Source organism: Manis pentadactyla, chromosome 14 (genome assembly GCF_030020395.1).
Source record: "Manis pentadactyla isolate mManPen7 chromosome 14, mManPen7.hap1, whole genome shotgun sequence".
Taxonomy (NCBI): domain Eukaryota; kingdom Metazoa; phylum Chordata; class Mammalia; order Pholidota; family Manidae; genus Manis; species Manis pentadactyla.
The window spans coordinates 81,998,632-82,015,788 of record NC_080032.1 but is presented as its reverse complement, the minus strand read 5'-3'; the positions used below and the strand labels follow the sequence as shown (position 1 = coordinate 82,015,788).

Genomic DNA, 17,157 nt, shown 5'->3' with positions numbered 1-17,157 from the left:
AGCAGGAAACCCAAACTTTTGAAGAGTACATACTGGCTCCACCCACTCCCCCTTCCAGAGTATAAAACACTCTTACATTCATATTCTCTTTCTCTCTCTCAGTCTCTATTGCGTAAACAAAACAGAGAAGTGGTCACCTTCTCCAGATCTTGTTGGGAAGCCTGCAAAAGTGTTTGGCCAGATGCAATCCAGTGCTTGCCAGAATTCAGGTAGGACCCCAAGCCCTGTTCCACAAGCCAGCTGCAAACTTGTTCTTTGGTCCATTTGGCAAATGGCATATCCAAGTCACTGCAGGGAAATGAACGGCTGCATGAAGGACAATTAAAATCCAATCCTACGGCTTACCATCTAGGTTGAACAACCATAATTCAATAGATAGGAGAATTCCCTGTTGTTACACACTTGACCGTGAAAAGCTTAACTTTCAGTACATATTTAGAAGAGAAGGTGACGCTGAAATGGAAAGTTGCCTTGTAAGACCACAGTTTTCATTTCAAATGAAACCACAAAAGATTCAATGTGATTTAGCAAGAACACATTCTATAGAAGAAGACTGAGCTGAACCAACAAGTCAGGTCATTCTATTAGTTTCGACCAATGTTGTTTGAAGACCAAATTCCCAAAAGAAAAAACTAGGTCAGATGGAAGGATACGCAAGTTTAACTTGAATTAACTTTAGCAGAATTACGGTTTCCCTCTAGATGATAACCAATGAGAAGAGGGCAATATGCCATCACTGAATATAGGAAAACATAGTCAAAGCAAATGTCTTTTTCTTTTAAACTGACACACAGTGTTCCTGTTTGGGGAAAAAAAAAATGTGGATGAAAAGACTTTCTGTTTTTTTTAATAGCACAAGGAAGTCCTCTTTGTGTACAGAGAGAACACATGGCAATGGAGACTGTTCTGTATTTGAAGAAGGCCAAAGAGGTTCCTCCTTGATGAAACTTGTGCCCAGTCTTCTGCCTGGGGGGGAGGGACCACGGTTAGAAGGTTTCCATGATCACTTTTCAAAGATTTAGTGTCAATGACTCCTGCTACGTATTTGCCAACCCCACCCTCTCTATACTCGGTAGGTCAGTGTAGTTCCAAACTGGCCCTAAACTGTGATAAGGGTGTAAAGTTGTTGCAGTCTTAACAGACAGAACATTCCATAGTCCTGATACACTTAAGAATTCTGATAGAACTTACATCTTTCAGGGCTTTCACAGACTCCATTAATCCTTTATGTTTATTGAACAGTTATTGTTTGCCAGATACTTAACACAAATTAACTCACTTAATCTTCACAGTCATCTTTTGGGGTAGGTACTGATTAATGCTATGGCAAACGGAGGCACCGAGCATGGAGGTGGTTGCTCGGGGACACCCAGCTTGTGGGAGGTGGTATAGAAACCACCGGAAATCCAAGCAGTCTGCTTCTAGAACTTACTCTTAACCACGGTAGTATCCCATCTCTCCAGAGTACTTTTAATTATTTTCTATGCAAAACTGAAGCCCAAGAACCATTCTTGTACAGATGTTGCTGACACGTAAGCTCCGGTTCCTCACCAGGCTCCCAGAGCCCGCATCTTCTGTATAGTGTGTTACCAACCATTGCCAAATCGCACCACTCTAAAGATGATGCTCCTTCCACTAGGCAGGGCAGGAAGTAACGGATTTGCTTTTTTTAATCCAGGGTCAGTCCTAACACTGGAGGTGCTCAGGAGGCCTTGACTCTTGGGTGGAGAGGCAGAGGTCCGTTCGTTTGGCTGGTCTCACCTGTTAGATTGTCCCAAGTCTCGAGACCAACCCAGGCGGGGCCCTGCAGTCGCCCTTGTCCCTCCTCGTTTGAATTCAGGCTCAGACATGTCATCTGGGTTGAATGTAGTTGACTGACTTCTCTTGAGCCTGAACAGAAGACATAACACATGTTGTCCTGTATTAGATATGAGGAGGTTTTAGACTTTTAATCAGAACATTTTAAAGTGGTGCTCATATATGGTTAGAATAGACATTTGGATTTAAATGTTAACTGAGACATAATGAGTCAACGAAGCTCAAATCACAGTCTTCCTTCCATAAAAGAAACACAGAAGTCTTAGACTTTCGTACCCATTTGCAGCCCATTTCCCATTTCTACATTTGAGCAGCATAAAACAAAGCCCTCTCCGTTTGTCACCCTGTTACTCACTTTCCAAAGAGCCTCATGATACCTCGGGATTTCTTTCTGGAGTCTGGCGATGGAGGAGTGATCTGGAAGGGACTGCTTCCCTGTGAATCTTTTGGCTGGGAAGATACACCAGCCAGATCTAGGTGCTCGGCTGTCTCCTTTTCGGTTTCAGCTATTCCAAGAAGAGAATACAAAAGTGATGAATTTGAAAATATGGAATGAACATGACTAGACGTTAACCTCGGTTTTAGCAACTGTTAAAAATTCTTCTTCTGTTGGTCTATAAATGAGTGATTTACAAACAGCACTGAGCAGGTACTAAAAAACGGAACATGACTGTATGTCCTGCTCTGCAGTCCACTCTGCTGCGTGGAAAGTCACTGAACTCACACGCTCTGAGATTAGTCACGACCTCTGGGATCCAAAGATGTGACAGAATCGCCATATTCTTTCCTTGTGTGATTTGAATTCATCGTGAAATCACTCTCAATCTTGCTGTAGCACTTAGTATTGCTGACTCCCTCCTACACCCTTCAGAGCCATCGTCTCCTTGAGCTTCTTGCCCTGACACTCTCCTGGGTCTGTCATCTGATAGTTTCTTCTCTGCTGCATCCGCTTTCACTCCCTCTCCCACTCCGAGACGGTGCTCGAGGTCCCTCTGTGGGACACACTGACAAGCTCAACCATTCTATGCTAAGCACCAAATGATCGATTGATAGGCAGCTGGCATCAAAATCTCTGGAGCCGATTTCTGTCCCCAGCCTCAGTACCTGAATGTCTGTGGATATTCCCAATTCCATGTGCCAGATCACGGACTCAACAAATTCATCCAATTTTCCTGGGTGTCTTCTCTTAAATTTTCTTACTTAATATTTCATTAGTACTAATCAATTGTCCCTCTTACTCTAGTTCTAGTTCTGTCATTTTCTTTTCATTCCTTCCTCTCCTTTGGCACTCATATCAAATCAGTTACCAAGTAGTAGCAACTCTTTATTCAAGATATACATTCCTATTAGCAACCTGTTGTGTCCTAGGCACTCAGAGAAGAACTGGACATGCAAAACTTTTCTTTGGATATAAAACAAGTGCCTGTTGATTTTGCCTTGACATGGCATCCAAATTCGCTTCTCTTAGATCTCCTAGAATGAACTACTTCAGCTCTTTTAGTTGACCCTTAATAGACAATCCACACTAGCCAACATGAGAGGCACTGCTTCCTCAGTGAGAGCACACTTTCAGAGAGGAAAGTAAAAGTTGTACAAAAATCACAGAAACTGTGTTTCAGCAAGATATGAAAGTTGCAGAGGCTGACTTTTCTATGAAGCAGAGCTGTGATTATAGGTTATAGTAAGCAGCATTCGCCTCTTAGCATTACACTTCTCTGAGAAAGATGCAAATACATCTGAAAATAGTTATCTGAACAGATCAGTTTATTTTCTTCATCCGGTGTTCTAGACAATTAAGATTTCAAAGAGAGAGAAGTCCACCTTTGTTGATCCACAGGAATAGAGATGTGACTACCTATCCCAGGTTAACAGAACCTATTGGGAAACCCCAAAGGAACCTTTCCATTCAAACCCTATAACCATGATGGGTATGGGTGTCCCTGAAAATGTTGTCTAGACCACCCTTGTTTTAAAAGCATCCAATTTTTAGTTTTTATTTTGAGGACTTTTTTCCTTACTGTACCCCGAGAGGTCTCAGAGAGGAAAACTGAGCCTCCTCTCTCCTAAGTTCACTCTGGGGGCGACTTCTCAGATATCACAGAGTTGCCTCTGTCACCATTAAATGTTGCCTTCATCTTCAAAGTAATAAAATGTCAGAAGAATATTCCCGTAGGAGATGTCTAAAAAGGTCATTTTCAGAGTCTTCCACAGGCCTCCCTATTTGGCTGAAAACATTTGTTTGTGGAGGCTGTGGAAAATGTAAACATGGAGAAGGAACTGCAAGGACCTGGGAGTTAGTGAGCTTCAGGGATGAAGGAGCTGGAATTTATGAGGCCAGGACATTCGTGCCCTGCAGTCTGAGTGACGCTGTGCACATCCGGGTCCTTCCAGAGACACTTGCAAGGTGCATTAGCATTGATTGGTTAAGACAGCATTTCAGCTTGGAAGCAAAGAACCTACAGAGAGTCCCCTTTAGCGGAAAGTGGAAGGAACACTGTGGAGTAGAGAACTACGTTTTCTGATTGCTGCCAGCTTGCTTTCAAGAGATCACAGATGCCAAGAGCAAGCATTAGCTCGGCTTGGAGCACAGAACCGGCGAAGGCTGGCATGCAGGGTACGATACCTAAGGTGGGTGCACTGGCACTTCGTTTACGATCTTCAGATATCCCAACAACGCACACAATCACACGCAGCCAATGGAGAGAACACAGGGCGACAAAATGAAACACAAATCAAACTCCTGCTCACAGAATGCACACAGTGGGAGGGAAGGCAAGCACCGCACTGTGCTTCCAACTTAACACACAGACTCCGGTAGCACTATGGATATGGGGCGAATTGATCCACTTTGAAAACAGATGGGAAGCTGTTTACAAGGAAGTCAGAGAGAATCATGGATTTTGGCCTTTCCTCTCATTTTAGACCCCAGGACAGAGAGCAGAGAGTCCACCCAGAGCTTTCTTCACCACTGAATTAAACCCACAAAAGCATTTTTGCTAACTTTTCCCCCAATTCATTCACCTTCTTTCTGAGAAAGAGAACTATATCAATAGATGAATAAGGGGTGGGGGAAGAGCTTGATCTTTTCCTCATTCTGAAAGAATTAGGACAAAAGCATTCTGGCTGTACATACCCAAGTTTGGGGCACTTGCTGTCCTCTTGCTACTTTTTATTTTAAAAAAGCCACGGCCGAAGGAAGATCTGGCTTTTCGAGTGCCAAAGGGGCTGTCGTCCACGGAGGCATCGCGTCCGGAAGCTTTAGGAGGGAGGCTCGCTAGTGGACTGCTTTCCGCGAGAGCATTATCCTGAGACAGAGGTGATGGTGCATGTGGCGCAGCACAGATGTGCACCATCGTCATACATGCCAGGCACAATACTACATCTGTTACACACAGGATTTCATTTAAAAGAATAACTGAACTAACACATTGATCACGAATATCAAATGCTATAGAAAAAGTTTTAAAAAGTCAATTCTGAAAGTTACTTATAGCAGCAACCACAAAAACATACTCATTGCCAATATATAATCCATGTGTTTAGAACTTAAGTATAAGATACATATTAGGATAAAAAAATTACATAAGATACAGAAATTCTCAAATTTATTTTGATTTTACTTGTCTCATTCTCCCAAAGACATGGCGATAAAATATGACACAACTAGAATAGGTGTAGATTTCCTACTTTTCTAACTATTATGACAGACTTGGCTATAGTATAGTTCAGTCTTTATAGTATTACTACATCAGCAGAAGCCTAACATAATATAATCATACAAAGTAGGCACCAGTCTCAAGCTTCCATGCCAGCAGTATAAGGAGAGTCTACTCTAGTTATTTTAAATATTCTTCTCAAATAATTAACAATAAAATGAAAAATCAGCAACTGTACAAATTAATTTTTTTAAATGGGATTCTGGGATATTCATATCTTGTCTGCAAGTTACCTAACGTGGATCACCAATTTTCAAAGATTACAATACATACGGATACACTTAACATCGAAACTAAACTTGCTACAATGAAATTTTTTGGGGGCTGATTCACAAGCCACTTCAGCTATCTAAAATATTTCAAGGTCTTTATCTAGAACTTCAATCATGATGAAGTTATGCTTTTAAATACCGCTTATTTTTTTAACTTTCTGGTTATTTGAATTTGCAATTAGAGGAACACGGTTTGTTAGTGTTCCAAAGATGCTTTTGTTCTCATGTTTTCATTTCCCTACCTTCTCTTGTTCTCTGCTTCTTTCTTTGCAGAGGTGGAAAGAGGGGAGATGGGTATAGGCTTTTAAGGGGATTATTTTATTCTACATGTCTACTCCTTATAGTAACCAGAAGTTTACAGATGCCACAATTTAGTAGTACTATTATCTATGTCTCAACACTGATGTCAAAACCATTTAATCATGTAATGAATTGGCAAGACAAAATGAACAGAGGACGACTTTAATTCAGCTGTGCTCACTGTATGAGCTTCATCGGTCATGCCCTACGTCATGACTCAGGGCGCTAAGAGCCAACAGTCAAGACTGTATCTGTCTACCAGACTGTAACCTTTAGAAGGTTAAGAATTGAAAAATCAGAGGAAAGAACCAGAAACACTGCTGCTGATGTCTTTAAAATTACCAAATTATTTGCTGGAGACAGACTGTGGTGTAAAATAAATTGCTGGTGATCTAAGAAGGACATTTTGTGAGATCTAAGGAAGCCCAGCTATGGTCATTAACATCAACAGCATGATTGAGAGTTGGAGGTTTTTTTGTTTTTTTCAATAACTTATTGAAGTGAAATTCATATAACACACAAGTAACTATTCGAAAGTGAACAATTCAGTGGCATTTAATACATTCATAATGTCGTGCAACCACCATCTCTATCTGGCTCCAAAACATTCTATCACCACAAAATAAAACCTCATAAACATTAAGCAATTTCTCCCCATTCCTCTTTCCTCCACTTCTGGCAACCGCCAACCTATGTTGTCTCTCCACGGATTTATCGATTCTGGATATTTCACATAAATGGAATCATATGTCATCTTTGGTGTCTACCTTCCTTTGTGTACCATGTTTTGGTGGTTCTGAGAGTTTTTGTTTACTGGAGACATTTAAGCAATCTTACGTACTAAAAGTCCCATACTTGTATCAGAAGTCTCAAACATTTCACACTGTAATCTGAACAAAAAAATTACCTCTGAAGCCTTCTGAATGGACTCCTTTTCCTGTCAAAGTAACAATATTTAAGGCTGTTACGGAAAATCCTTTACACATTCAGAATTTGCAACATACAATTCCATAAATTAAATTTACATGTACTTCTAAACTACAAAACTATAGTTCCATTTATATCTGACACTGTTTTATTAAATTCTTCATTTCTGTGTATTTTTTGTACTACTTCCAACCCTTCATAGTTGTATTTCTTAATACTTATCATTAACTTTGGTATTCTAATAATTTTTCATTAGAGAAAGTATAAACTCTTCTTAAGAGTTTTATTTGGAAAATGGGAAAAGATGGAGCTGCCTAAATATTTTCTTCTCCGGGTAACAGACAGAAAAAAACAGAACCAACCCCATCTGATGACTCTTTCTTCAGACTGCCCAGGCTGCTGGACTTCTGCAGACTTGAAGTTCTAAAAATAACAACAGTAATAATTAGGATTAATACTAAGTGGCTCTGGTGCCACTGTTTCTAAGTAGAATTTCTTGGAAAGAAACTAAAATTGTGTGTGTGCTGAATCCTGTTAGTAAAAGAAAATCTGGCTTCAGGCAGCTAGTTATGTGCTTAACTAAATTATAACATTTAGTTCTTTTAATAGCAGGGGTGGTTAACTCTCCTGCCAATAACTAAATGTCCTGCACATGTTAGAATAGCTGGAAAAACACTTAGGACTCTCCTTGTGATGTCAATACCTGAAAATAAAACAGTGTTTTCCGTGGACTAGTGGTGCATCCTTTGCATGTATACATTTACACCAGGAACTTTTTAAACACTCATGTACCATTTATATATATAATCCTTCTAATTAAAATAAAGGATGAAAGTTTCACTTTTCAATTGACAACTCAATTTTCTGAGTCTGGTAAAGCACTTTATTTAACAGTTCTGATCAAAGCTTAACAGAAGAATCCCTATTAAAACTCATAATAATCCATTTGTTATCCCTATAAAGACAAAGTGACATTCAGAGATTTTCTTTTTTACATAACTAGCATTCTATTTTGTAGAGTTGGTCTTACTCAAAACCTGAAAGCAGGAATATGTAACCAGTTTAAGAAGAGAGAGAGAGAAAAGTAACATCTTTGTTCTAAAAAACAGAATAATATAAATACACAATCAAGCTTTTAAAGGCATTTCTCATGTATTCATGTGTAAGTTGCTAGAATTGTCTACTACCAAATAAAGTAAGAGATAATAGTGAGGAGAGAAAAGATCTCATCTTTGAGAACTGCACTGAAAATAGATTTTCCAAATTTAATCCAGACTTTAACTTGGATAAACATAGAAATTAGGTCAGTTTATTAAATTGAAAGTGCAAAAAAATCACTGCATCCTTTCCAGCCATCACATCATTCTGTCTCTTTCGCACTAGGTTCAAAATATAAAATTAAAAGCACTGGACTTCAAATGAAAACTGAAGAAGATTCAAGATCTGCAGAAACTTGACATTAAATGAAAGGAGCAAGAATTTCTTTGTTACCTTACAACCCTCCCCTTTACCTCCATCCAATTATTACAGCTGCACTAATTTATTCAGGCCTCACAGTCATTCACTTTTAATACTGGTTATTGTTAGGGTAACAGAAATGTCCTGTCTCCCAAGTATCAATCACATATTTCACATCAGAAAAAAATACAACTTACAAATGACCGTCACACAGTTGAGTTTCAACAGCAGCACTGAGGATTATTTTTTCATCACTAAAATGTAAAAAAAGGTATTTATGAGCTTCATGAATAAAAGACCATATATGTTCTAAGTGAATGTGCCTACGGAGAAACTACTGCACCCCTTCCTTGGGTCCTTCATGGCATCTTCCCAACAGCCTCAGGTCCATGACTGTTGCTATTCTGCTTGCAACCATTTGAGAGCCACTAGGACCCAGGATATAAAATCCCAGTTCCCCCAAACCCTCTCTAAACCTGACCACCACATGTCCTCAGCCTCATCTCCTAGTACTTCTTGTTTCACACCATTTTTTAAAATAATACAGAACTGATCAAGGGTCTCTTGGCATATGCCTTTCTGTTTCTTCCTTCTCTGGGTAAAAACTGTGCCTGTAAATAAATGAAATGTAGTCTTGTTATGGTTGATCTACTTTTTTGAACATGATATTGCAACATTAGCTCATAAATGACATACTTCTCTTCAAACGAAGTCTCTAGGGTAGGAGGCGATGCTGCTTTTTCGGAACCGTCCAAGCCTTTAGGTGCTGGCAATGACGAAGGGATCGAAATTTGCAGGATGCTGGTGTGGAACTGTGACGTGATTACAGAAGGTCAAAAGCCAGTCCAACAGAAAACAAAACTCAAGCCAAAGAGAGACTGAAACTAAGTAAGGCAATTAAACAGTCTGTGGATAAAATGCCATACACCTCTGATCAGAACTCTATTCTAATATCCATAAAATGGTTTCAGGATATGAACCTCTAGAAGTGTTAATCAGAGAAAACGTTCTGGAGGCAGGTGATTTCTGACCTTGGTTTGAATAGGACACCAAATATCGTGAATAGGGCATAATAAAAACCATTCCACAAGTTAATAGCAAACCCTAGTGCTTTCAGCCTTGGTCGAAATCTTGGCTCTGACCAACTCACCTGCCTGGGCGGCAGCCCGGGGCAATTACTGAAGATGTGGGTAATGCACTTTGTAAACAAAGCATTATTTTCACTTTAATTTCTACCACTAGTCTAATATAGAACATGGGTCAAACCAGTCAATTACTATTCTATATGTGAGCAAGTTGACTAACTTTAATTAACAGAATTGATGAAAAGTATAATGAAAACAAATTATAATGTACTTTGGCTACCACTTAAAATACTTTGCTTAATATCAATGGTATTATAGCAAAAAAAATGAGTAATAAATACATTTTCCCAAACAAACGCCTTGTATATCCTAAGGAGGGACTCTGTGAAAGAATTTTTATACTGTGGTTTTCCAGTTTCTGACAATGGTAGAGCAGTGAGATTGTGAGCGACATCATGAACTAATATATAAAACACTGAACACACTAAAAAAACAAAAAAAACCTTGCTTTAAGCAATCAGCAAATGACTTGTGTGACTTCTCAGTTCCTGTTCCCTTCTGCCCATAAATGCCTTTCATTTTATACAGCTCCTTGGAATTACATTCTACCTGCTAGAATGGATATTGCTCAGTTCATGAATCACCGAATAAAGCCAGTAAGATCTTTAAAATTTACTCAGTTGAATTTGTTCTTCAATAAGTCCTATTAATGTAATATATAAGATTATTTCACTGTCTTTCTGTTGTTGTTGTTTGAATCCTTTTGACTAATTCCAGGCAATTTATTTAGCTATCATCTGTTTTTTCCTAAGGTTCATAATATCTCTGTGGGTTCCTAATCATGGAGGAAAAAAATAGCTCCACTAGCTGACTGATCCATTTTCTTGAGTTCATTTCAAACGTTAAGACTTTAACTCCCAACCTCTAATCTCCATCCCAGCTTTTCTCTAAAAATGAGGCTGAACACCCTCAATCCTCATCATATCATTCTTGCTCCAAACTAAAGATCTGTCACTAAACTACAATTCACATAGTAAAGACTTTTTTAAGGGCTTGAGATTATCTGGGTGTATCCTACATGTAACAGCAGCCTCTCTCTAAAAACACACCATGCACATTGGCTGCCAATGTTATTTTCCCCTCAGTATAAACATATATTTAATAATTAGGGTATTTTTCCCTCTAAAATTTTTCTTTTCTTTAACTAATTCCTTGTTTGTTTCCTTCCATTTTATGGAGATATAATTGACAAACAGCACTGCATAAGTTTAAGGCATACAGCATAATGCCCTACACATAGTGTGAAGTGATAAACCACAAAGTCCAGTTAACATCCATCACCTCATACAGATACACACACAAAAAAAGAAAAAGTTTTGCTCCTTGTGATGAGAATTTTCATGATCTCCTCTCTTAGCAGCTTTCAAATACCCCGTCAGCCGTGTAAACCAGTCATGGTGTCATATCGCCCGTACTTATTTATCTATCTCCAAGGGATTCATATGTTTTTCCAGAATTATATTTTAAGCAGTTTTGACACTGCCCAAGGCATTTACTTATTAAAAAAGAGGAAAAAACTTAGATTTCAAAGAAAGTCCTGTAGGACACAAAAATTGCCAGGACAAACTAACTGAGTCAGTAACTGAACTGAGAAAAGAACCCGGGCTTTTCACGTTGTCAACAGCATTTGAACTTGCAAAGACACAGTCTCTTCAACATGAAGGAAATACTGAGTGCAAATACCTCTTCTGGAACACTTGTATCGAAAGGGTCATGGCTGGGAGACCCCATTACCGGTGTGGGTGACAGACTTTTCTCCAGATCACTGAGACCCTGTACATCCAGCAAAGTGGAGAGGGAACTGGCAGCGAGCAGACCTTCATAGTCACTGTCCTGGCCTAGGAGGAGACAAGACAAAAAGAGAGCAGCGGCAGCTTATCATTTATGCTCCACTTTCGGAGGAAGATAAGAATCCCAATTATACTGAACACAAACGTTTTTCTGATCCTCAACAATCAGAGTCAACTTCTCCTGGCTTCCCTTGAAAAACAACTACATGGAACTAGGAAACAACACCTTAAACTGTGAGCATCAACAGCCCAGGGGATCTTGGGCCATGGGAGTATCCAGCAGTGGAATTAGTAAAGGTATTAATTAATAATGGTATTAATAGATACCATCAGGGACTCACAGCAGTCAAGTTAAGTTAATTTAGGCCAAAGACCCTCCTGTAATTTTGTTTCAACATTTGAGGCTTTACAAATTTCAATTCAGAAACTGCCAAGCTGAAAAACACCAGTGGTACAACAAACTATGTCCAAATAGCAACACGGTGACCACTTAAACAATTCAATGTTCATCCCCGCTGTGCTCTTGAAAAATACATAGAAAGGAAAAAAGGAAAAGAAGAAAAAAAGAAGATAGACAACCTTTTGATCCCTTAGGAGGATCCTTTTATGCCATTCAAAACAGAAAGAGCAGCTGAAAGGTGAAATGCAACCACAAATCTAGCAAAGCAGAGACTTTGAGAATTTTTTTACATTTCTAGAAATAACAAGGATTAAGTGCTGAACGACAGTGCCAGATACTCTTTTTAATACAAGGAATGATGTTTAAAACTCTATCCTCTGAATAACACAAAATGGTAAATCATATACTTGTTTAAAGATACTAATGAGACATAGCTTTATTTAGGTTCCATTAGATTTTTTATTCTAATTTTATTAAAATTTAGGTATTATTAGAATTGTCTAAGGATTAGCTAAATAAATATAAATACTAGTGAGAAGTTACTGTTTAGAAACTTCACTAGAACAGGCCATAATTTTTAATAGTTTATGAAAATGTATCCTGCTGTTAAGGTGGTTAAAAACTACCTCTTTCAGGTATATATCTCTATGCATAGAAAAAAAAAACTAGAAAGAAATATAAGCAAATGCCAATAAAGGTCATGCCAGTGCAATCATGAGTGACTTTTACTCTTTCTATTTTCTAAATGTTTTACAATACAGTCTAATTACAGAAATTAATCCGTTTTCCTTGATTTTTAAACATAAGAATTACAATATTGAGATTCTATAAAATCTAACAACATTTTAAATGCTATGATTATGTAAAAATTAATCACTTGTGAATCTGCAGTATTCCTTAAAAGAGAGACTCTTCTGACAGGACAGAAAATGCTGAGTGATGAGAATTGCCATACCTACACGGGCTATTAGAGGTTCATTTGCTCAGTCATCTATTTATGAAGTCTTAATAAATGGTAGGCCCTGTGGGCAAAAAGGTGAAAATCTATTTTTTTCAAAACTCCTAGTCCAAAGCAAGATTTTTTTTATGAACTCATCAATGTTAGAATTTCAAAATCTGAATGTTTCACAAGTACACTGCAAAAGAGTTATTTATTTCCAATGTTTACTTTTAGGGCAAATAACCCCATCTATGCATTGCTAATGAGCAAGAAGACTTTCAAGGTTAACATTTTGTTTTGTTTTGAATGACCCCAGAACGCTCCCACATTTAAGGGTGGTCCATTGGCCCATGTGCAGGTAAATAATGATTAATACAACAAAATGAATGACTATTTTTACGTAGATGCCTTAGAGGGTTTTTCGTTTTGTTTTTTAACTTAACATGTTTAAAGCTGAACACAATCCCCCTTTACTGTATCAATGTTCCTTCATGGTGCTTCTCCCATCTTGGTAAATGGAACCGCTATCCATCTGGTTGTTTTAGTTGGAAATGTTTTCTTTTTCGTGATTCTTTCCTCTCCACTTCCTTCATCTCAATCATCACACCACTGTGTTGATTCCAACTCCAGAACGTACTTCCCATCAGCTCTTTCCACTTGAAATACTGCAGGGGTCTCCTGATTGGCTCCCCTTCCTCCCAGTATGGCTCCCTGCCACTAAGATGCGCTCCCGTTTGTCACAAAGATGCGCTGACTTGTTAAGACCCCGCAGTGGATCCCTCTGGGTTGGAATAACGGCTGAACGCCTCACTTTTCATGACCTGACAGCTCTCCCCTCCATCATCTCATCTCATTCCATCCTCTCCCCCCACTTACCACTTTCCGGTCACTCTGGTCTTTTACCTAACACACCAAGTTCCTTTCCCCCCTGTATCTTGTAGGTGCGGTTCTTTCTGCCTCTCAAATGCTATCCAGGGAGGCTCTTCCTGACCGACCAGCCCATCTACAGGGTTCTCATTAGCCTACACACTTCCTGGCATTAATAATCAGTGAGCTACCTAGTTTGGGATAATGGAGATGGTTCATGAAAGAAATCAAGGTCAAATGTAGAAGTCTGTAGCCACTTAAAATCAACTAAGGTAAAGAAACCTTTAGAGCTATACTACCTTTTTTACCTTGGGCTAGCATCGCTGTGTCTTGCATTTTCTTGTACCTGTTCAGGCACTGCCGAAGATCTTCTATTTTCCGATCCTATTAATAAAATAAACGATCATTTTTAATGCTATGGTTTTAAAACAGTAGAAGTAATTGTGACATAAAGAATAAGTAGACGGGAATTATTTACATTATTCAAAGAGTACTTCTAAACTTTAGTAAAACTGGTAATATCTAGAATATTTTTCCTACGTACATCAGAGAGAGAGAAAAAGTACCTCTAAATTTAGAGATCCTATCCTTCAGCTGCCATCTTTAAAAAACAAAAACAAAACAAGGTAATAAGATACAAAACAAAAAAAACAAGAAAAAAAAATCAATTTTAATGACTCTCCCTGCCAACCTGTCAGTGAGGTCTTTCTTAGCCGCCGTCAACCACCATCGGGCTTCCCCCTTCCACACCATTCCATCAAAGCTGGTTCATCTACTCATCAGACACCTTCTAGTCACTAAGAACAATGAATGCTTTTCCTCCTTTTCCTAATTTGATCTCCATCTGGCGCTTGATTGACCCCACTCGTTCCTTTTTCTTTCACTCCCCCCCCCCACTCTTTCTTTTCTTCTATTTTGATTTCTGAATCCCTTGACCGGATACATATGCTACGTCCCTAACCCTCACTATCCGCCCCACCCTGACTATAGAATGTTAGCACTTCAAGGTTTTAGCCTCTACACTCTCCTCCGTGCCCTCGCTGTGGTGGATTGTAAAAATGGGCCCCGTAACTTCTCCCACAGGGACTTTTGGGCTTGCATTCAACCGACTTTGGCCAATAAGATATCGACAAATATGGTTCTAGAAAGGCTTAAAAAGTATTTGCGTATTGAGGCCACTATGTGAAGAAGCAGAGGCGAGCCTACTAGATGATGAGAGATCATTTGGAGAAGGGACATTCCAGCTGGGGACAACCCAGGCCAGTCTATCACCAGACACGAGCCACCCCATCTTAGACCATCCAGCCCCATCCCAGCCACTGGCTAACTGTAGAGATCAGCAAAGCCACCCGGACCAGAAGAACCAGCTAGCTAACCTACAGAAGTATGAGAAATAATAAATGTGATTCGTCATGGAGCAAAAGCTAACTAACTCATCACTATTTTTATAGTTTAGTTTCCATCAATCTACAACTCTATTATTTCTCCTAAAACTGATGAAGAGTTCACTCCCCACCAATCTGTAATTCTATATTAACCCTAAAATCTAGAGTCAATTTCCAGTGTCCTATGGGAGGTCTCCTTTTAAATGTCCCACAGACACATCAAATCGAACGCATATAAAATAAAGCTCATTATTTGTTCCCAGTACTTGAGCCTGGCCTTGGAGTCCCTTAATTCATAGACGGCACAATCATTTACCTGGTTGCCCAATGAGAAACTGACTCTCAAATCCAAAGATTTTAAAATCTTGTCAACCTGTGAATTCTCTAAAATCTCTTCCCTCCTTACCACTTCACTGCCAAGGTCTTATTTCAACCCCTCTTCCTTTCTCACCTAGACTATTTCAACAGCTTCTTAGTTGTTCTGTCTTAACTCTCCCTCCCTTATTCTTGCCTCCATTCTGACACCAGAGCTAGTTTTCTACAATGGCAATTTATGTCACTGTCTGGGGTCTACAAGCCAAGACCCCAAACCACTGGCCCGGCGCACAAGGTCGCCTACCACCTCACAGCAGCCCCTTGGTCAGCGCCCCCGCACCCGTCCCAACCCCAGATTTCATGCAGCAACAAAGCCTTCCCAGCAGGCACAGGGCTGTTTGTTTCAAGCTTTGGTTCTGAGACATGTTTTTCACTCGTGGATCTTTTGCCTAGAAGCCTTCATTTTCCTGACAAACAACTCTTGTGCTTCCCCAAATTCTGTTCATAAATGTCCTCTTTGAAGCATTCTGAAGCCACTAATAAGTTATGTCATTCTTGGTGCTTCTATGGAAGCTTGAACATCTAGTAAACCCTCAGTCAACATCAGGAATTTTGTTATTGTTGCTTTTTGAGGGAAAGAAATTAAAACAAAATGAACTTCCATGATGTTTTTTTTTTTCAAGTAAAAGCTACATGGAGACAGCTTGTTAATGAATTTTCTTTTTATTCAACACTGGGAAAGACTAGGATGAAGAAACCTATCAATGGGTGGGTGGGTGGAAAAATTAGTTTATTTCCATGTAATAAAGAACAAGTGAAGAGAATGAAAGGCCAAAATAAATAAACGATAAGTAAAACAGAGTAGGCAAGAATTAGAGAAAAAAAAATTATAATGAGAGAAAAGGGCCAAGATAAAGTTCTTTGGCATTTGCTTGTTTTTTACTTCCTTGAAATTATTTTTTGCTTGGGAAAGGCCTCCTTGCTCTGTTCATTAAGGACATGAGCAGAGAGCAGCTCTGCTGACCGGAGCTGGACCCGGCCGTGGCCGCCTGCGGATGTACGTCTGGTCAGGCCACAGGGAAACACGCTGCCTTGGTAGGGTATACATCCCTGCCCCCGGCAGGATGAAGAGCAGAGAAGCAAAGAGCGGAAGGAACTCCTGGAGGCCTCTGCATTAGGCCAACACAGATAAAACAAAGCCTGCAGCCATACTTATTTCACAGAGTCTGCACCTCAAGTTTCTGGTCTCTCACCTCTCAGGAAAGCAGAGGTGACCCCTGATGTGAAAGAGGCCAGGAGTGTGAAGGAAATAATGCATAAACGGAGAAAACAATCAACATCGTCATGTGGCCTAAGTTGTCACAGGGACTTTCTCCCTCAGAGCCCATGTTAGCCCAGATTCCAGTGGCCGCAGGGGGCACTCTGGCCTGTATCTCTTCTCACCTGAATATAAAAAACTGATCAGGCAGCTTGAACCATTTCTAAGTTCATGGCAGGTAGGGGACAGAGAACTCTCAGGGGAGTCAGTGTGGCCAGTCTGCGTTCCTACATACACAGCCAGTTACAACTGCCACCGCCGAGAGGGGGCGCTCCCAGGCAGGAAGGGAGCATTTGTCCCCACTGTTAGCGTGGTACCAGTGTGTTCTTTCAAACTAGGATATCTCAAGAGAATGCATCGAATGATCAAAATGGTGTGACACATCTACACAAACATTTAAATTTCGTCTAGATACCTTTTCTTCATTTGCTGCCATCAGAGACTCCACAGCCTTTTTCATTTTTTGTACTTCAATATCTGAAAGTACCACAAAATCAAATCAGAAG

The 17,157-nt window shown here is 39.6% G+C and overlaps 1 protein-coding gene across 16 annotated transcripts in view; it reads right to left on the bottom strand.

The window, feature by feature from the left end:
* Nucleotides 1-17,157, bottom strand: part of PPFIBP1 (PPFIA binding protein 1) — a 144,687-nt gene that overhangs the window by 9,490 nt on the left and 118,040 nt on the right. For 6 of the 16 annotated variants that reach the window (XM_057491904.1, XM_057491909.1, XM_057491913.1 and 3 more), the window contains 12 exons: nt 17,067-17,128; nt 13,933-14,017; nt 11,320-11,474; nt 9,188-9,303; nt 8,689-8,745; nt 7,396-7,456; nt 7,014-7,043; nt 4,952-5,123; nt 4,442-4,474; nt 2,174-2,324; nt 1,762-1,890; nt 138-288 (listed from right to left, as the gene is read on the bottom strand). In XM_057491904.1, the coding sequence (XP_057347887.1) occupies nt 138-288; nt 1,762-1,890; nt 2,174-2,324; nt 4,442-4,474; nt 4,952-5,123; nt 7,014-7,043; nt 7,396-7,456; nt 8,689-8,745; nt 9,188-9,303; nt 11,320-11,474; nt 13,933-14,017; nt 17,067-17,128 (1,202 nt within the window). The remainder of the gene's footprint in view (nt 1-137; nt 289-1,761; nt 1,891-2,173; nt 2,325-4,441; nt 4,475-4,951; nt 5,124-7,013; nt 7,044-7,395; nt 7,457-8,688; nt 8,746-9,187; nt 9,304-11,319; nt 11,475-13,932; nt 14,018-17,066; nt 17,129-17,157) is intronic. The other 10 variants (XM_057491907.1, XM_057491910.1, XM_057491914.1 and 7 more) reach the window with 5 other exon arrangements.